The sequence below is a fragment of the Anopheles moucheti genome, chromosome 3 (assembly GCF_943734755.1).
Source record: "Anopheles moucheti chromosome 3, idAnoMoucSN_F20_07, whole genome shotgun sequence".
NCBI lineage: Eukaryota > Metazoa > Arthropoda > Insecta > Diptera > Culicidae > Anopheles > Anopheles moucheti.
In genome coordinates this window covers 59,726,954-59,749,225 of record NC_069141.1, presented here as the reverse complement: position 1 = coordinate 59,749,225, position 22,272 = coordinate 59,726,954, and the positions used below count along the sequence as shown (strand labels likewise).

The following is a 22,272-nucleotide window of genomic DNA, read 5'->3' as shown; positions in this document are numbered from 1 at the left end:
GGGTCTTGGGAGTGGGATGGAAGTGTCGGTTGTACCGGTTGATAAATGGATGGCAGAAGCCGCTGGTCAAAACGGAATGCACCACCACGGCTAGAAGGAGCACCAAGGAAAACTCTATTGTCAGTTTGAACTCCGGTTTCCATCCATCAACACCCGTGCGCTGTTGAAATCGGCGGGAGAAAAATTGTGCTCCAGCACTTAGCTTCGGTGCCAACGGGGATTGTGCGATTGGGTGGATGGAATAGTTAGGATGGTGAAACGGATTTGATAGAATGATAGAAACTTCCATTCAGTATGATTCTCAGAACATCTCTAAAGAGTAAAGTCTTCTTAGATTTGGAACTACCATGTTTCTTTGAATGAATCATTCTTTACTGGGAGGTAACTGTGAGGATCGTCTTCCAAGTATTACACGTGTAGTGATTAATGAATACATTTATGTAAAGGTAATGCATTGTAGAGCCTTACAAATATCAGTTGAAGTCTAACTCTCCCTAGAATTGACAGAAATGTTAAACACCAAGTCTCCGAATTGTGTTGATTTAGTCCTTCAATATACTGTTCCAATTCCCAGGTATGTAGTCCTTCCTAGTGGTGTTCAAGATTGAACCATAATTTAAAAACATTTCTTTTAGAGACGAATAAGCATTTACGTAAGCAACCCACATAGGAAAACTGATGCTGTGACATGCTGTGCAGTTAAATATCTTACAATATCGACATCGCTTTTATATATATTTTTTAAAAACAATATGATTTACCTCGTTTAAATTAATGGAACATCGAAATCAAGAGCAACAACTGCATATGATAGTTTGTTACTATTGAGAATAATATGTCCCAAAGGTAAAAGTTAGAAAAAGTTAAGTTTGGCATCACTGCCACGCGCTCGTGTCATTGTGCGACACTGACAATCAATATGTCACTCACTCGCCTACTATTTGTGAAGAATTAATAATCTAAAAGAAAAGTCCCCAACGTCAGAAATACAGACGAAACACGTTACAGAAAGAAATATCCGCTAATTTACAACAGTTGTTAGAAAACCGATGGTTTGCTAACGATTTAGAGAATAAGACTTTTTTTGCCTGTCACGGTTCAATCGTGGGTGCCAAAAAATTGGTCTTTATTCCTTACCGAGTGTTTCAAAAAGAGGTCGCAGGCGCATCCTGCTATCGGTTTTATCCCTTTTGTCTTCCTCCTCTACGTAGTTTTTAATTTTCCCTGGCGCTCTCTGACAGGTGGTTGGGAACGTTCCACCCTCTGTTGTAGTGTTCTCAACAACAGTTACTACCGTCTGTTAGACTAAATTGTTTGCTTTACTGGCTTGTGCAGATAAAATGACGAAATAAAGCGATTCATTGTATACCAATCGTCGAAAATACTTCTTCCTTCGAACTAGGGCTTAAGAATTTTTGGAAATTCTACCACCTGTTATAAGCACAGTGTGTCAAAAGAATTAATTTAAACAACTTAATTCTTTCTTAAACAACAACAACAAACTATTTAATACACCTCACAAATCCAACGCAAAGTGAAGAGTTGCAATGAATTGCTGTTTCGAAATTCTTTCCGGAAGAGAATACTACTCATGCCCGGGAAGCAGTAGCAGTAGTGGCAGCAAAAGGCAAAAGAAAACTAAACACAATAAAAAACCACTGAGCACAACTGAAAAATAACGAATCCCTCGAATCAACATCAAGGCATTACAGCAGGATCGGAACGGATAGTGCGGAAGAAAAGATTGCAAGACACTGCGCGGCAGCAAAATTGTCCCACTATGTCACTGCAGCGCGTGGTTCAGCAGTGAAGAGCGATGATTGATACAATGAACTGTGCGGATTTTCACGTGTCTGTTGAAGCTGTTGAGTTCATGAAGCAGCTTTTCTTCTACAAAAAAGGGGTCAGCCATTAGGAATTGTGTCACAAAATGAGTAACTCGCTTTATTAAATTCGCGAGAAAATTCTTCATGTTCTTGATGTAAAATTTGGGAAAATAATTCTAACCAAGGGAGCAAAAGGGACCAGCAGCAAGTGTGCTTAACAGTACATCTAGCACACGTCAGAGTGTTGCAATAAATCGAAAATAAACGTTCCGAGTGGACCATCTGGACCGAACGTACAAGTGTACCCAGGCTGGCATGAAACGTGCCGGTCCAGCAGAGTGGCTAGTTTAGTGGCGAAGATCAAACGTAAAGTGTCGTTTTCCTGGGATTGTGTAAAACGTCAACGATTACAACTGTCGTGCTCTGGACCGTCGTGCTCAACAAGTCCTGGCACATTGCCCAGTTCCAAGCGTACTGCGGACTGTTTTGAAGTTGGAGCCACTAGAAACGAACAAAGATTCGCAAACGATTTTACAGTACGGTGTTGACCATACGGAGGGGGAAGGAATATGGTGTAAACGATAAAAGCTTGATGATTAATTGCATCAATAGCTCTAGCCATGGCCGTAGTGCATCACAATCAATTATACAACTGTGAATAAAAGAAGAGCTGCCTTCGTTCGCCCCAACACCCAACAGAGGGAGCTAGTGGCGTAATTGTGCTGATTAGGAAAATTGGAACAGATATTGGAACGAAACGTTGCTGTGATCATTTATTAAAACTCCACTTCACTTTGATCTATGCACGTATTCCCTCCATCCAAGCGGAAAAGGATCCACGAAGAAATTTATTAACGAACCCATTTGGAGCGTGCGGAACATTCTTTAAAGCACATAATTTTCCCCGACGGAGTTCCCCGAAGTCGAGTTTACCCGCAAGAATATGTTTTCACCGACATCCTCGCAGGTAACTCCACATTGGCCACCACACCTTTGTGTTGTTTAGTTTCCATATTTTTGGTTTATGCCCGTACCAAACCAAACCACACCGTGACTGCGTCCTTTCCACCGGGACTGCGTTTTGGTTGTCACGCGGTTGGTCCTGGCCTGGCCTGGTGCCGGATCTCATTTCCCGTAACGTAACATCCGGCGACCCTTTTGTGTTACGAACCGGGATGCACACATTATCTGGAGGGGGTGGGGGCTCGGAGGGGGTGGGGGGGGGGGAGAGGGAAAACTGTCAACCCTCTTGTGCACTTCTCGTTCGTGCGCCGTAACGCCGGTCAACCGATAAGGGAACCGGTGTTGGTGTTTGGTGAAAATGATGAAAGGAGCTGCAGAAAACGGGTTTGTTTCTTTTCACTGTGACAACCGACACGGGCAGGAAGGATTAAAAGGATGGAGTTTTTCATTGTCGTGCAGGGTGAGTTCCAAACTGGGGAGAGTGAGAAGGGGGGCACATTCAAAATTAATGATGAAAATGTCATTAAAACACACTCACACTCCCTGAGGGGGAGAGAAGTTTGGCACCGGCCCCAACCACCGTGCCCACTATCGAGAGAGATCGCTTTCTGTCCTGCGGCCAGGAAACTTCCTCACCGGTGAGTGTAAACAAAACTTTCTGCTCGAGCTATCGGTGTAGCGACTAGGTGACGGCAAATGGAATGTGAAGAATGCTTTTGGGCGAAAAAAGTGGTTTTGCTAGTGTTAATGGTCGGTGGTGTCAAAAAGTAGAAACTTTTCTATAATGGTGTGACATTCCATACTGTTGTTGTTTGATGAGGTACCCTCAACGTGTGGACGTGTGGAGCATTATAATTAATGAACATTGCTAAATGCGTTACTGGGGGAAGGTTACTCGGGAGGCCCCCTGATGTATATAGTGGGGTTTTAAGCTTATTTCCCACCTTTCAATATTGTGCTGGATGTTTAAACAACTAAAGACTACTAAAGACATAATTGATAATTACTACCGCTGCAGGTGTTGGAATGTGACCGCTAATCGCTCAGAAATGCTTCAAATTTACCGCCCTGCCGGTGTGCTTAAACCCCTTTTTTTCCACCAAACAACGCTTTTCACCGCATCGTGCGTGAGGGATTAGTGGAAGCGACTTATGTATCATTTTCTCACCTTCCGGCATCATCATTCAGCAGGTCTGGCTTTTGTTTTACCACCGTGCAAACCAACCAAGCACGATGTGCCCGGCCGGCCCACGGTGATACAAATATCTCGTTACAAATTGTGCCCAAGCTTATGTTTTTGCTTGCCCGCAACCTTTTGTGGCCACCCTGGAACCTGGTGGTGGCTTCCCGAAGCCCCAAAAGTGTCACCATTTTTGTTTTGTTCCCTCGCTCTCTCTCTCTCTCTTTCACACTCTGTTTGCTTTGTGCGTCGCACTTGTTAGCGACTTGTGTTAGTATTTGCGGGTGATAAAAGCTAAAAACCGAACACCGACCACTGCAGTCGCCCCGCATCAAGCGGATCATTTTCCCATTCATTTCCTTCAGCTCCCTCGGCCTCGGGAAAGGAAATTCAAAAGGATAAAGACTAGGAAGGGGTGGCCGACCCCCGGTGGGGTGACATTCCGCAAGGAGGGAATTTCTTGTGAAAAATGACTGGTCCCATCTTTCGGGTGCGACAAAGAGTCTCATTATTGTTATTAATTTTTAACTAACACCTCTGGCACTCGGGACGGGACGGAAAAATCGTGCCGAGTCGTGCACTCAATTTATGTCACCCCGGGTATGGCAAATGGGGAAAGGTGTACCTCGCGCGCTCTGATAATGGATGCGGATACCGTTTTTTGGTGTGTTCGCTTTATTAAGGAAGTTTTTTGGTTTTGTTTTTTTTTTGCTGGCCACAAATTATGATGGCTTTCTTCGGAAAAATACTTATTAGTGGAGGGATTTAATTATTTTATTTGTTGGCAAAAGTATTTCTTTAAATTTCTAAGAGAAAAGAGGCTGTAGTAATATAAAATTGAATACATTAAATGCCAATAACAAGGAAGAAACGAGACCGTTAAGAGTGTTAATAAGTGATATAACAATATTCAAATTATTTTCCTCGAAACGCACCTTAACTCCTTCGCGAAATAACTTTCGATCGATTAGATTACTTCCACTTTTGATAACGCCTTTAAACTTTAATCACAACATTCACCATTCACCATTTAAACCGAAGTCAAACTTCAAACCGACCGTCTAAAATGCGTTCATTTGCCGTAACTTTACAGTCGTACGACTTTCCTCCCACCTGGTCTGGCTGATTGACGCTTTCTGGCATGGCTTCCTATGTGTTTTTTTTTTCTCTAGTTGTTACTCGGCATGGATATTGATGGAAAATTTGCCATCACGTTTGGAAAAGTAGGGGGCTGGGCACGGGTGTGGCTGGGTGATGATACGCTTTCCCGAACTTTAACCGAGGGGTGAAAATGGAAATTCCTACTTTCTATTCAAATTGCTTAATTTTCAATTCGGTGACAAATTTTCGATACGCTTTACGTTACGGTTGAGGTGTTACGGTGCGGGGGTTTTTGTCCTTCTTGTTAGGTTACTCGAACACCGTGCTTGTATGTCAACCAGTGCGATGAGTAAGGATGAAAGAAGACGTATTTTTCTCCATTTTCTTTAAACAGTTCCTTTCTTGTGTTTCCCCATGCGGAAACGCTTTGTGGAACGGTGGTAAAGGAAAATTATTTTTCACGCTATGAATAATGAGATGGTCATTATAGATTTTTTTTTTCGAAAAAAATTTCCACCCAAAACAATGGAAAGGTACAGGTGCTTTGATCTTGAAGAAGCTGATAAATTTGCTAACTTGAAAGTGAAATCTATTGTTACTAATTTTCATTCCCATTTTTTTACGTGAAAAGTGATCATTTTGAATTAAAATCATTAATTCACTTATTAGAATAATACAGTGCGTAACATAAATAGATAATTATTTGTTTCTGTTTATTGAGAAAATAACGACAAGGTAAATAACTAAATTATAATATACCTAATTACATATGATGACATGAAGAAAACGGTGTTTTGTGAATCTTATATGACACTTAGCCCGCTGTTACATATTATTATGCCAAGCCGGAAATTGCTCCACAACTAGGGAACCAACTTAAAAATCCTATTTTATGGTGCTCATTTAAAAAAACTTATACAATTCGTTATAAAATATAAGTAGTTCAAAAGTACCTTAATGCAGGTCCTTAAAATAGGTAGATTAGAAAAATGTTTTATTAATTGTTAATGGCATCCTAAATAAATTGAAAACAAAATAGAGTCAATTTTATCTGATCTTCTTTATTTTTGGTTAAAATTTCAGTTTGTTTTAGCTTTTGGCATGGCTTGCAGATTTACTACTCGCATAATGTACAGGAATTTAATGAACGCAAAGCAAAATGTACCTATATGCAGAGTAAATCGTTTTAAAGAGTGAATGATCTTTGAAAACCTAACGCAAAATCTGCAATGCGCATTTGCATCTTTTTGGCTGGTTTCAGATGAATTAAAATTTAAAAATAATTTACCAACTATATAAAAGAATTTTACAAATAAATAAAACAAATCTTTATGTCAAATTGCTTCAAATTATTTCCCAAACAAACATTTTGTAAATCTCGACGGATGTTATTATTTCGGTACAATCAGAACAGAAAACCTACAACCCAAAACCGGCTGGGTTTTCCGTGCGTATTTATGCCATATTTTCAATCTCCCCTCCAAAATACGATCCATGCTTGCTTTATGGATGGTACGATAAAAGATATCAACTCCGCCAGCAGTAAATCAAAAAAGAATAGAGAGCGTCCTGTGCAAACAATCTGGATTCTGGAATTTGGCACGGGAACGGGCAAGGTGCAAGTGGACACTCCACGCCAACTTCGGCAATTCGGTTGGAGTAAACCCTCGTCAGGCATTTGGGTGCAAGGGGGAAGGACGACACCCTAGCAGCGGATGTTTGTCGAGTGAAATGGACAGCTTACCTGAGTTAGCTGGGATGAAGCGTAGTAGGACACCCGGGATGGACAGACCGATTCTGGCTTGGCGTAGACCGATTCCGTCCCCGTTGCGGTACCGTTTTGCCCTAGGGGCAGCAGAGCTGTCGCGTACGGCGATGGCGAAGGGGTGCTGCGAAACCCTGCAAGTGAATGACGCCGGAAGCGCAATTGGAGTACAAGCACGAATAGCACGATCAGTAACGCCATTTTTGTATGATGGAGTAAGGAAGGGGGGTTGGGAATTGTATGTGGGAAGAACCCATTTAGATACGGTTCATGTTTATGTTGGGTGGGTCCATTGGCAAGAGGGCCACGATGATTGCAAGGTTTGTTTTCGGAAAACATGACAAACAGGGTTGCGTGGTATGAAGAAGGTGGCACAAAGCGGGAATCAATTTGAAACTTAGAAACATTTAATTAAAGTAAATTTAGAAGGGAACACATTTAACAACAGCAAAAGAAATGTGACTTTTTTTTGTTGTTGCTATAAATGCAAAGGAAGGTGAAAGAGACAACAAAATGAAAAAAAAAACAGTTGAAAACACTGCGCTAAAGTGACACTTACACGACTTTTTCGATTCGCTGATGGGATATTTGTTGAGGCTCGCTATCGTTGCGTAGGAACCACTGTTAGCACTAGGCGGGCGTCCCAAGGGATCCAGCCGGATGAAAACATTCTGATGGCTACCGTATGCTGCAGTGGTGAAGCTTGTGCTGTGTGCCGGAATAGAAGGGAACGAAAGAGAGAGAAAAAAAACCAGAGCAGCATTAATAATACAACCGACATCGACATCGAATGGGTATAGAGTGGAAATATTTACAAACAGACTGCCATCGATCCTGTTGCAATGGGAACTCTACCCTGCTCATTGGAACATTATGCAAGAGGGATGCATTGTAAAAGGGGTAGTAGATGAGAGAGAGATAGAGAAAAACGAAACGAATATCGATGAAGCATAAATTCCATAGCTCCTTTTGCCCCACAGTGTATTGAAACTCCGATGGGACCGATGGGGACCGGTCGTTGGGTGGACAGAAAAGGGATTATCTGTGTCCTGTCTTGCGTTTCAAAAATCTGTTTGGCTCCCGTTTTGGGGTGTTGACAAGACGAAGCGACACACACATACACACACGCGTTGTGAAACACATGGGACAAGGCACCAGACTCGTCCGTTCGCCACAGTTCGGTAAAATGAACATGTTCAGACATGTGTTACCAACGGATGGTCCAAGTTTGCCGAGCTGCCCGTGGAACATGACATGGTGCCGAAGTGGTCGAGGATGTGCTTGTTCTTGTACGAGAAACAAGACCGATATTAGCACGTTGGTCGGATGAGATTGCAAAACACTGTTATTAAAGTAAAGACACGTGGAACATGGTTGGAAAGTATTACATCCAACAGCAACAGCGGCGCCTGGTTGATGTGCACCCAGGTAAGATAACGCTACGTTACGCTTGTGCGGTTACGTTGGAGATCGAGAATCGTGTTCCATCTCCCTGGCGATTTATCATATTCATTTCAGTTATTAAATATTCGATAAACTTTCCATGTTGGCTATTTTTAATAGCTGTTGTTTGGAACGCACAGCATTCATCAGTATTCGACGACAAGAGCATTAATAAAATCCAAATACTGGAAGATCTTCTAAAACTTGTTGAATTGTTTTTAATACATTCGAGGGTTATAGTATCCACAATATCACCAACGAATTACATATTCTATTCAAATGATGAATTTATTACACGTGAAACGTTATCTAAAAATTGTTAATTAAAGACAGTCGCCCAAGTATTTATGGTCTCTTATTTATCCACGATTACATTTTTTCCCAAATTACAATTAATCCCAAAAATGGTAGTTTTTGTATTTTTTTGCACATTTTTGAGGCTTCAGGATTCAAGAATAGCTGGTAAAAAAGTGAAACCATCCGACAAATAACGATGTTGTGGATGAATAAGTCAATGCATCACCATACACAGTGGAGGATCAATGCCCTTGGAGGTCCAGGGCGGAATTTTTAAAGGGGGGCCTATAATTTTGCTACGACATTTTCTACGATTTACGTACATTTACGATTCCTGATTAGTCCAACGCCTTCTACGATTTTTCGCCCAAGGTACAGTTTTCAATCGGTTTACTTCTTCGGTAACAATCAGAGAAATTTCTTAGAAACCTGTTTCGCTCATGTTGATGTTTTAGGCGATGAACAACAAAATTGTTTACAGATTTGCGAAACCAGGAAAGCATGTTTTTCAAGAGGTGACACCCCTGCAGTGTGGAATAAATTTGCCCATCACTATTGCATTGCATACTATCAAACCCGTGAGAGCGATCGCTAGTGTAAGGAAGATCGATAAAACGGAAAGCATTCTTCATTTCGCTTAAACTTTCCGTCGACTGGTACGAAATTCCATACAAACCAGCTAATTTCAGATTTCTGATACCAGGAAAGCATCCACGGAAGAGGTAGCACCTAGTACAGCAATTTTGGTCGAAACCCGCCGAAAAACTGCTTCAAAAACTACCAGTTTTCGAATGTATAGTACCAGGAGAGCATCCACGGAAGAGGTAGCTCCTGGTACTGCGCCGAAAGGTATGCAATGTTTATACACTAACTTTGCAACCAACTTGCAATGCAATGCGCCGTAAGGTATGCAATGTTTAAACACTAACTTTCCAAACAAACCAGCTGTTTTGAGATTTCCAATACCAGGAGAGCATGTCTCTCAAGAGGTGACCCTCAGACACTCAGGCACTCAGCCACTCAGTCACTCATGAGTGCCGGTCACTCATGAGTGCCGGTAACTCATGAGTTACCGGCACTCATGAGTTACCGGCACTCATGAGTGACCGGCACTCATGAGTGACTGGCATGAGTGTGACTGAGTGACTGAGTGTCTGAGTGCTTGAGTGTCTGAGGGTCACCTCTTGAGAGACATGCTCTCCTGGTATTGGAAATCTCAAAACAGCTGGTTTGTTTGGAAAGTTAGTGTTTAAACATTGCATACCTTACGGCGCATTGCATTGCAAGTTGGTTGCAAAGTTAGTGTATAAACATTGCATACCTTACGGCGCAGTACCAGGAGCTACCTCTTCCGTGGATGCTCTCCTGGTACTATACATTCGGAAACTGGTAGTTTTCGAAGAAATTTTTCTCGATCAACGGGAAAGTTAGTGTTCAAACATTGCATACCTTTCGGCGGTTTTCGAGTCTTTACGATTAAGTCTATGCAATATACTAAATAAATCGTGGATCTAAATTCTACTCATTTTATGCATCTCATTTGAAAATTTCTTCCGATTTTTCCCTTTCTCGCTTGAGGAAATACAATCGATCTTCGATAACTCAGATTTATTATATTTAATAGTGAGTTACACCATCCAGTTAAGAATTGATCCGAAAAACTGAAAAATTTGTTTGTTAAAGCATCCATTGTTAGCTGAACCTTTGGATCATCGTGAACCAAAAATTCTATGATGAACTAACAATTATTTTACCATATTTGTTGTAACCATGAAGCCATAATTGTCGCTTATAGACTAAGAAAATACTGTTTTATGTCATTAAATTTTAATAAAACACTACTTTCAACATAATTGATTAAAGATAATAGTTAAGTTTACTGTGATGTTGATAAAGATCTAATCATGGTATAGGTAATGAAGAGTAATAATACAAGAAAACATCATTTTTTATGAATCATGAGCTGAGCACAAGATAGATGTTTTTTAAATGATTTATTCATCACATTTTAGTATTTGGTTAATAATTCTTTTTTTAAAAAGTAAGATATCATTAAATGAAATCATTATACTACACAAACAAAGATAACAACAGCACGTGATAGTTGCTATCAATATCATTAATATATCCATATTGAGGATAGATAACGTAGCTTTGCGTAAGGTAAATATACTATCCATGTTAATTTATTCCGTTTATACTTACTGCAACGAATCCTGCCGAATTTGCTTCCGTGCACGTACGTACATGGCACTGGCAATGAGACCCACCACCAGCACAAGGCCCAGCGCACAGGCGGCCGCACCTAGCAGGGCTGGTCCTTGCTGCGGTGCTATTTCGGCCGCCGGTAAACGATTCCTTGCCGGATGCATACCTGCGAAGAAGCGAAAGGAAACCACAGCTGTTTGTTTAACGAAACGCATTTTATTGCGGCACAGAAACAAAAATCCCTCACGAGAATGGTTTAATTTAAAGCTTGTTTGTAAAATTTGTCACAAACATTATTTAACGTGCGGTTTGCTCCGAATTCGTAACTTCAGTTTTCATCTTGGAAAAAAACCGGTTGGGTGGGGCCACCTGTGCGGTGAACTTTCCCGTTTGGAATTTATATTCCCATTTGTGTCTTGTTTGCCTGGAGGGAGGAGTATTTTTTTTTTGTTGTTGCCAGCAGCCACCATCCCCGAATCATTCCCCATTTGTCGATAGCACAGCACCGCACACAAAACAAACATTATTTTTTATCGATAGTACTAGCATCGTTTTTCGGGTGCCGGCAGGGCTTAAGCTCAGTGCTTTGCTCGTAATAAACTCGCGGGAAAACCTCGATTAATACACGGCCTAGTTGTGGTTTAGGTGCCGGAGACGTTCGGAGTATTTAATGTAACACGCTTGTGCGCTTTCGCGATAGTGTTCTAGCCGGCGGAGGTTGAGAATTTCTTTGTTTATGCGCCGGTTTGGCGCGGAGCAGGGCTGTAGGGATTAATTGAAATTTATCGCATTCTTACGATGGGAAAATGTAACGTTGATGGGAGGGAAAATATTTGAAAGGAGTCGCTGGCCAGGGTGGTGCTGCAAGCCGAACGATGGAAGGGAAGTTTACTTAAGACTAATTCAACCGAACCCGAAAAGCAAATAGTGATCTTTTATAACGCCCGCTGCTATAATGGGAGATTTTTTTTAATTAAAATAAAATAACGAATGACTTCCTAATTTTTAATAACAAGTTAAATATTCCTAACCAAACGCTATAGGAATAAATTAGTTTCTCAATCCATTTTGAGCACTGCACAACATACGAATTGGTTATCACGCAAGAAACAACAAAACAAAAAAAACGAAAATTCAAAATCATACGCCGAGCGGCTGTTTTTCCTTGCGCTTCCTCTGCCAAAACTGCCCGTGTGCGTGTGAATATTTTATTCTAAATAATCAGTTCTAAATCGGTTCACAGTCTGCACAGGCCGTACAGTTTGGCATGCAGTGAAAAGCGAATCGAAGCCATCAATTTGCATTTTATGCCGCATCGATTTGCAAAAGCGATATCAAACCCCTATTTCCCTTATTGCAGCCAAAACGCAAAGAAAAAATAAAGGAAGATGGGTTGAATGAATATGATGCAATCAACATTCGATAGATTTGGGTCGGTGTGATGCCCGACCAACACGACGCCATCGTATATCCCAATTTGGAATGAAAATGGGGAGTGAACAAAAAGAGAAACGAAGCGCACAAGCGTTTTAGGTGTATGGGAAGAAACCTGGCAACCTGGCAGCATGGTTCAGGTTTTTCCGCACTCCATATTGAATATTGTAAGGAAAAAGGGATAGCAAATGAAATATATTACCATTTGTCTGCATAACTTTTGCTACCATATTTCCATATACCGATAATCGAGTTATTGTAGATGCGATGGTTGGAAATATGTTGCGTGTGCAACATGAAAATGCATAATATGCATAACAAAACGGATCGTTTAACTAATGAAGAATTGTTAAACAGAAATTAAAAAGTTTGCGTATTGCGATTGGTTTAGCTCTTTAGACATTATTAGTTTGGAAATCCTTTGCGCTCATGTCAGTAACAGAAGAGCGTGTTCTTCTAATACTTCCTTTCTATCTTGACTACTGACAATGGGTTCGACATTTGCTTCCCTCTAAGTAGCGCGTTTTTGTCCTCTTTTTTCTGTCTCCAACAACTGATGGAGTGCCTGAAATAATTCACATCACCTCAAACTATTATTTCAGGCTCATCCATGAGGACCTGCTCAATACCTAGCGCTAAATAAACTTGAACCATTTTGTAGGCCTGGTCTGTCTATTACTCCCTCTAGCTTTGTGTTCCGCCAGGATTCCTGTGTTATGGTAACAAGGCTGGCCTATTTTCAAACTAGTAATACCTATATAAACCCCTTTTAATTGATTTTTTATAGGTAATTCCATCATAATTGATGGACCACCTTGGCATATCGCAACTCTGCTCTGATATTGCCTCGATTTAATTGTGTTGCGTGCATCCATCATTATACTACAACTTAGTTTTACGTTCGAAAAGATCTTTTTAATTTCTACACTCATGTGTTTTACAAATTACATCAGTACAAAATTGGATATGGCATCCTGAGTTGATACTATATAGACCTATTGTAAATCAGCTATTGTCTGATAAGCCTAATTCCCTTAATTCCTGGTTCAGTTCTTAGAACTGGCTTTTGTTCCTATTGAGTTGGGTTTAACTCCTCTCTTTCCCAGCATTTATTTTTCAACTCAGTGTACCTCAAGGAACTTTTTCCAGTGCTTGATTATTGATATTATTGAATAACGATATTTGTTCTTTTATACATTCCAATTAATATTCTTGTAGTGCTGATGAGTTTATATTTCTATTCCATCCATTTTTGTACCTGAATGTACTGAACTATCATCCTTCATCTGTTATTATCCTTGTTTGGAACTCATGTGAAATTAATATATTCGTACATTGTCCTGTTCAGAGTAATGTTGTCTAGTCCAATGCTTCCAAGATCTCTACTCTATATACCTGAAGCTTGTTAATTGAGTGTCTATCACTAAGGAGCTGTTTGTATACTTGGCTTGCCTTCTAAATCCGGAAGATCCTTGAACTTATAGAAGGTAGCAGAGAATATTTTAAATCCTCAATATTTAAGAACATTTTTTAATCCGTTACATTATCACTGGAGTATTGTTGAATGATGTGATCTCTGTTGTCTAAGGTCCGGACAGATCTATGGAACGGCTTTAGGAATCTTCAATCAGGTTCGCATTTGAAAAGATTCTTAATAAGCTTACATTATGAGAATTGGAACATGATCATTAGCTTATAATTCCTAAAACCCTGCCGTGTTGTTGAGCATTCCAAAACTGCTCTGCTGTCTATTCGTGTTGTGTTCTGGGTCTTCGGTGCTTGGAACAATAATGAGAATTGGAATTTAAAACAATAGAAACCCAAAGCTGACTAAAAAGAGTTTCACCTCTATTTGAACCCACATACTGTCCATTTCCTCCTGAAATATTCATGAATTATGCTACCAGCATTGTCTAAGCGATAGTTTAGCGTTAGTAATGTAAGTTCTCGTTTGTTATAAATTAAATAAAATTAAAATAACTCTAGAAAAACACACATTCCCAACCCAACCCCGACTCCAGTCTCACCTTTGATGCAAATTTTGTTCCGCTTGATGATCAATTTGGTGTCATTATGCTTCGGTGGTCCCTCGACGTGCAGATGAATACCGACCGGTACCTCCTTGGTGACATTCCCCCAGCAGACGAGATGCACCGTGAAGCTTTCGACCGTGCGCGGTATAATGCCGCTGGTCGGAATGTCGAGCTCCGGATGCTGTACCGCCCCTTCGTTGTCATCGTAGTGGACCGATATCGTGTAAGGAAGCTGCAAAACAGAAATGGAATGTGAGCGATGATTAAAGCGAAAGCACACTTAAGGAAAGCGAGAAACAAGGAAAACCTGACAGCTACACTGTGGATTGGTGCAAATTACACTCGCCTCGCGATCCACTAAATGGAACATCCTAATTGATGATAATCGAAGAAGGATGTCTATTCAGCGGGACAGTAGTCGCATGGATCGCAGCGCGCACAAACGAAAGTACAGCGCACGAAGTAAATTAATATTCAATATTGAATCAGCATTGGTGATGTACGAAATAAATTTACCGATAATGATTTATCGTGTAGCGATGACGGAAAGCGGAACCGGTGGGAGCTTAATGAAGCGACCGGACTCTAACTTCCCACCACGGATGAATACGCACGCCGAAGATGTGGACGTGTGCGCCGGGGCACAGAAAACTTTAGCGCAAGTTTCCGCCGCACCAAACTCGGGCGCGGGCCGGGCGAAAGTATGTAACGATGCTTTTAATTAAAATTTTCGTGACCCATCCGGGGGAGGGCCCGGGTGATTGATCTTTGAGAAGCGGAGTTGATTGAGTTGTGCGAGTTTTGTTCGCCAGCACTCTCCGTCCACTAACCAACCGTGGTGAAATGGTTAATGAAGTGGAACGTTTTTGAGATGAACTGAAGCGTGTCGAGGGCAATTAAATATATTTCGTGTCTGCATTAGAAACCAAACCGAACGTTTGCCGCGCGGAGAGAAGTGGAGTTTATTATAAAGAATGGAAGGAAAGCTTTTTTTTTTTATTTAAAAATTGTTTTCCGTTAGTGCAGATAGACCGACTAAAAGTAACAGGGAATTGAACGGGTAGTTTATGGCGAAATTCAATCAATGTGAGACAAAAACAAGTGTATTATTCACAACGGACATGAGCAATGGGCATCCATTCGAACCCAACGAGCCACTCGCTTGCAGGTGGCGATAAAACAATCGAGAGTCCGGTGTCCCGACACTCCCGGAATCTAATTAAAAACAACAAAGAGAACTAATTGATTCTCGTCTGCACATTCGTCGTCGGTAATCGCATTAAGGGCAGGAGCAACAAATAGCCCATGCCCATGTTCCGTGTTTCAGACGTATCGCGGCCTGGGTTCTTAGTTTTGGGGTAGGTGTGGCTGTCGGAAGCTGTTGCACGATTTTATAAAAGGTGCACCCTGCCGTGGACTGAATGGCTGTTCGCTTCCAACATAAAAAACAAACAAGGATATTGAGAATGTAACATGTTTGCGGCAATGGGCCCTGGGAGCACCGGGATGGGATGAATAAAGCGAATTGCTGAAATGAACCCGTTTTTCCCCGAAGTGGCCACATTTGTTCGAAAACTTATACCAGCTTTTCTCGCATATGATAAAGTTTTGGGGTAAAATGTTATTAAAATTATACTCTTTGTTTTTTTTTTTGTTTTTTGGCGCAATTTTGGCTAATTTCATTTGTCCACCACCAGTGGTTGATGTTGACTACAGCCCATCGGTTAATGTCAGCCGACCCAATCAGGGATGGATTTTGATTGAATTTTGATTCCGCCCGTTTGTTTGCATCGAGCACGACGACGCCGCTCGACGCCGACTGATTAATTGAGTTTATTTTCGAGGGCGGATTTTGTCGACGGTTCGAAAGTTCAAGTCGCTTGCTGGCTGACAAATTAAATTTGCCGTCCTGTGAGCTGCCCGACAACCTGAAGGGACCGACACCGGGGGTCATCTCGGAGACACACGCGCGCGAGATCGGTTCTGATTGCATTAAGCGAGGCCCGAGTCGGGGAAAACAGTTTTCCCGCATTTTTTTTTTCCTTCCTTGGCGTATTCCGTTTGATGGTTCGAGTTCCCCAAACCAAAAAAAAAACACTGATTCCGCGCCACTCTGCATAACTTTATTAGTTCCGTCAGTTTTATGGAGTTTACTTTCGTTAAAACTGGTTGAAACCTTTTCCCCCCTCCCCATGAAGTTGCGTTGTTTGGTTGTTTTACTGCTTGCTCTTTGAAACGATCGCTCAAAACTTTGGCAAAAGGATGAAGCGGGTGGGTTTGGTCGGTCCGGAGGACTTAGGCACGATGGGTTCCATTAGCATGGTGAAAGTTGTAAAACCGTGCCTAATGGTGTTGCGTGTAATGTTATTATGTCAGCAAAAGCGGAAATGGGCCGCCTTTAGTAAGCAGCGTGGAAGAAGAATTAATTTCGCTAACAGAAAATGTCCTTTTTAGCTAAATAAAAACAGCACCCGATGAAACCAGTGATAAAGCTTGGTTTGCTCCTGGTGCATTATCACCACTTGCACTTGCTTGCCAATAATTTAAAATATAAAAGAATCGCGTATTATAAAGATTTATTGGGGCAATGAAATGAAATGGACCGCTGGCACTAGCACTACCGCGCATGTTTCCCTTTGAAAGCAAATGTAATACCGTTTCCGGGTTTGAATGATGCCCGGCCAGGCTATTGAGAGATAAATTTTCATTTCATTCGAACCAGCCGGACCATAAAGAATGGTCCGGAGATCGTACCGTTTCTTTTTTGCTCTCCTCTCCCATGGGATCTGCCAAAGGACCTGACCGAGCATCTGTTGAGTTGAAGGGTTACTGTGTCGGTTACGCTGTGCGGGAAGAGTTCCTGTGCACAGTCAGCACATCAGCACCGACAAAAAAAAAAACGAATCCATTGAACAGGTTCCGGCTTACAGCAACAGTGAATGGTTCTAAATTTCCGCTTCGAAGTGCCACCAATCGGGCAAACAAACCGCACTTTGGGGTTTTCACACCAACGTGTGTGTGTGCTTCCTTCAAACACCACACCACCCAATAAAGACTGACCACCGGATCCCCGGACCCGGAGTGGATTTGAGCGTATCGAACGAAATTGAAATTTATGACCATTTGTCCAAGCGGAAGTGGCGGTCGGTGTACGGTTTTTCTCTTTTCCTTGCTATATGCTCCCCCCCATGCGTGTGAGCGTGTGTTTGCACTAAAGAATTGGTTCTTGATTTAAATTAATCCACTTGGCCATTTTATAACCGTCCAACCGAATATCTTACGCTTTAAGAAAGTCTTTTGTGGAAGGAACGACCCCATAAATCGGGGCCATGAGAATGGAAACATTTGTTTGTCTTTAATTTTTGTTCAACACGTAGAACAAGGATAATGATGCGCGTGTTTTCAGTGTGTTTAGCCCTTTTTAGAGGAAGGGTCCTTTTTTCCGTTACTGTCGAATGAATTCCTTAGTTCATTCAGTTCGCGTGTTGCTGCTGCTGCTACGAACGGTTTCGTTTCCATGAAGGAAGAGCGCTGTGGAAAACTTAGCACCAAACTGTCATCGAATAATTTGCATAAAGTGGAAAAGTGCTTTCCGCCTTTAATGGAACTTGTCGTCCATTGGTGGTGGCCAAAGCCAAGTAAAAAGCAAAACAAACACACAGAATAAATGCAAAACAAAACGCACAAATGAACAGCACCACGGTTTGGGCGAACGGTGTTTTATTCCCATGCCGAACACAACCAAAAACAAAACAAAACAAAAAAAGGGTGCTTTGTAAAAATTTCCACCTTCCAACACCACAGTGACATGTAAAGTAAGTGCAGAAGAAAGGGCCGGGAAGAACTGTAGCGAAGATAGAAGAGGTTTTTTTTGTGCTAGAGTTCTTATTACTGCCAATGCCACCGTTGCTCGGCGTCGGTTCGGACGATTGGGAAGGGATTGGAGTTCCACCGTCCTTAACCAGCACAACACGAGTTCGAATGGTGTGGTGCCCGGGAGGTTTTAAGGACTTTATCAACATCGACTCCCGTTGGCGGCTTAATGATGGCAGACATTTTTGGTTAACTTCCACGCGGAGGTTTAGCTGGTGCAAATTAAGCTGACCCAGTTTTGGATTGTGAGCCAGTTTGTCGCTTCCGGTTCAAATTTTGGTTCCTCTTCCCCGCTGGAAAATGTGGAAAATGTGGAAAATTACTATTCCACTGTTCACTGTAAGTGCCACCTAAACGAATGTCATCATCTTTCTTTTATGTAACAGCTGAGGAATATTGAGATAGTTTGTAGCATTTCCGGGCGGTGGGCAAAAAAAATGGAAATTTTATTGAACTTTGTTGGAAGGAATACTTTCACTTTACCGCAAACCTTACTCCATTAAGAGGAGCATAAAAAATTAGACCCGATCCTGATAGGACGCAATTCGAGGCTTTGTGTTGGAACAAGGATAAAGAAGGCGTCTTGAGCAAAAAAAAATGTAAGCTCCCTTTGGAAAGGAGGAAGGAAAATTCGCTTATATTTCGTTGTTGGTAGCTTCAGTTAAACTATAGACTACGTCTTGGTGGCGAGTTTAGAACACGAACCGAAAGGATGAAGTGAGGATAGAAAGCTTTCGCTCAAATTTCCAACCCAATGCGCTTCATTGTAATGCAGCGTTACACACTTCCCGGTGTGTGTGTGGCTCTCTTTCCGCTCGGAACGATGGTACGAAGAAGTACGAATAATCCACGTTTGTCGGGATCAGCGCCAAAACAGCACATACATGAAGTAACCACGACCACAACACCACACATCCCCCAGACATACGATCGTATTATCATCTACGCTTCATCCCTGCAGCATATCTCCAACCGATGGTTATCGAAAGGTGGCGGAAAAGAGAGAGAGAAAGAGAGAAAATTTTCCCAAGTTTTTTCTTCCCTCCTCTCTAGTCGGATGCAATTCCTGCTTAATGGTGCAGAATCGGTATCCATTGTTTACACTGCGTACGCTCATGTTTGCACACAGCACACCGGCCCTCTGCCGATGAGCGCTTTTCCGGCAAATGGGCACAAAAAATATTCCGATCAGACATCATAAACGTGATGAAACGCAAAAATTGTGGCAAAGCACGAACGATTGAGCTTGATTGTTGGTGATCGGGAGGGGAAGGGGGGAAGGATTTCGTCTCGTAAGCCGATGAGGAAAGCTGTGTGCACTTCGATCGGCTATCGCATCATTGCACTCGAGTGTGGTGAATAGCAAAATGTGCCGTACGAAGGAAGAACGCTCGCTTTTTTTTGGCTGTATTTTTTGTTATCGTATCATCGCTGAGCCGATGAGGATAGAATATCAAACATTTTTTTCCGGGTACCACAAGAAATTCCTTATTCTTCAAAGCTGTTCAGAAATAAGTTAAAATTTTCCGAGACATTTAATCGATGGAAATGTTTGCTACAAATTAACTGGAAGCTGCAGTACTCTCCATGGGCAGAATAGGCAAGGATAGATCCCTAGGGGTCGTAGTGTTACTAAAGAAGAAAACTAACTCTCCCAGAGCTCTTAACAGCTACCATCAGTGGAGTGGAATGCACTCTTAGCGCTAGAATGATGAGTTCGATTTACATCTCTTCAACTCGCTAGAAAGTTCTTCATATAGACCACCTTGCATAATTCTATTCAAACAACTCTGATTCAGTTAATGAAATAAATAACATTGACTTTAGGAGTCTCATGTAAGCTTACCAGAGATTTGATCATCAATCAAAAATTAACGGGTTGGAGATTATTAAGACAATCATTGATGGTGGCGCCACCAGAAGCTGTGTTAACATATGTCTAATTGGGAATGTCCAACTTCAACTTCATATATCTAGGTTAAGACGAGAGCATCGACAACCATACTGGAGAAGAGATATGCTCTTTTGCACTAGTTGCGAATATATTATATCACAGATTAAAGACAGTTATAAGTCCACAGTCCAAGTATTCTGATACCATTACTAATAAAGACCCACATATAGGACTATTTTCAGAGATGATCTCTGCCCTCTCTCATCCCTCTATCTCTGAGCTAAGATAAATTTTTAGCTTAAAAATTCTACATTTACAGGGTATCCCACAATTTTTTGACAGTTTCCCATGGTTGTTTGACTGCGTCCTAGATATTTTTGAATCCGTAACGAGATTTTTTGACTGCGTCCCATCAATTTTTGAATGCGTCTTACAATTTTTTGACTGCGTCCCACCAATTTTTGAATTCGTCCCGAGGTTTTTTGACGGTTTCCCATATATTTTTGAATTCGTTCCGAGGTTTTTTAACGGTTTCCCATATATTTTTGAATGCTACTTTAAATAAATTGTCTTTCACTTAACCACAGTATCCTGCAATTGTATTGAACCACAGATAAGGGAGAGAAAAGGCACAGGTTTAGATGCATTCATGGAAAACCGCTGGCTTCCGTATATCATTTTTAAGGAGAAAAAAGTTTAGAGAAAATCGACCGCTGCGGATGAGCTGCTTGGTTAGCGTGTTAACAATCCGCAGAGATTTTACCGTCAAGCTCATCACCAATGCTTGATTCACCGTAAACATCTTTCTTTCTTGTGTACCGGCACAACAACCTCAAGAGGCCTAGAGGCCTATAATTTCTGGCTTTTTTTGTTTCTATTTATCCGTAGTTGGATAGTCTGTCCTGTGTACAGAAAATTGATCTGAATGGGATTTTGGACTGGTTCTGTCGTGTGAAGACCGGGGCGGATACCTATAGATCACCGGACCGACCCAATCAAAAAAACCTCGAAATGAATTCAAAAATATACGGGAAACCGTCTAAAAACCTTGAGACGAATTCAAAAATATGTGGGAAACCGTCTAAAAACCTCGGGACGAATTCAAAAATTGATGGGACGCAGTCAAAAAATTGTGGGACGTATTCAAAAATATATGAGACGCAGTCAAAAAATCTCAGGATGAATTCAAAAAGTGATTGGAAACTGTCAAAGAATTGTGAGATACCCTGTAATTAAATTCGTTAGGCCCTGATTGGATAATTTTGTCATAGCATACAGAACGATCTAGTCCAATAAAAATATTATACACAAATTATAGTGCAGAAATGACGTGGTATATCTGTCTAATTTAAAGGATCCCAGTTGAAGTCATCTCGTACTCGACTCGTATGAAGCACATATGAAAATAATCTATATATTTTGTTCTGGGAGTTGCTATGATAGCTGAAAATGTTATCACTTGAGTCTGTCTAGATGCAAGGAGCAGTTGTGTCAGGGAAAATTGTAAACCATTATCGCTTATTGTTAATTAAAGTAAGGTTCTATGAAAAGGTGTTAAAAAGCATAGCTTAAAAATGATTAGTCGTAAAAAATAAATAAATAAATCAATAAGAGTCTGATTTGTCCTAAATTCCGAAAAAATAATAGTCCGAGAATCCTAAATTTAATAAGAGTTCGTTTTTTCGATTGAACCCATTTGTTTATCGTGTTATTAAAAAGGACAATAAAGTTGTAGATTGATTGTTACAAATGCACCTCGATAACATCGTGTTTCATAAACTCTATTTCTTCACAAAGACGGCTATTAACCCATGGACTACCTTACACAATGAACACTTCTATACTACTTCAAAATATCTCTTCATTAAGTTAATTATTCGTCGATCATTTACTCACCGGATACGCCGTACGACTTTGCCATGAAAACCGTAAAAAATCAATGCCTGGCTTCATCGGTACTACGAAACTCATGGCGTAGTCATTGACGGCACCATCGCGAACGTAAAAAAGATCGGCCTCGATACCTGCAAGAGAAAAGAAAGAAAACAATGTACAATTAAATATACTTTCTCAAAATGTAAAACAAAAATCAACAAATGGTAAACGTTGTACAAGGTGTACACAGCAAATACAACACGTGAGTAAAACACTACACGACTGCAATATGACGAAAAATGCTACATTCACCACCACAGAGAGTGAAAAACATGGCAAAATGGTACCGGGAAAGCAGGGTGCGCGAGGATTAAGTAGTC

The 22,272-nt window shown here is 41.2% G+C and overlaps 1 protein-coding gene across 1 annotated transcript in view; it reads right to left on the bottom strand.

The window, feature by feature from the left end:
* The window catches only part of LOC128303499 (tyrosine-protein kinase Dnt), a 55,341-nt gene that overhangs the window by 20,247 nt on the left and 12,822 nt on the right, over positions 1-22,272 (bottom strand). Inside the window, exons 2-6 of the mRNA XM_053040474.1 lie at positions 21,914-22,041; positions 14,245-14,482; positions 10,781-10,949; positions 7,395-7,543; positions 6,815-6,969 (exon numbers count right to left, since the gene is read on the bottom strand). Coding sequence (XP_052896434.1) covers positions 6,815-6,969; positions 7,395-7,543; positions 10,781-10,949; positions 14,245-14,482; positions 21,914-22,041 — 839 coding nt within the window. The remainder of the gene's footprint in view (positions 1-6,814; positions 6,970-7,394; positions 7,544-10,780; positions 10,950-14,244; positions 14,483-21,913; positions 22,042-22,272) is intronic.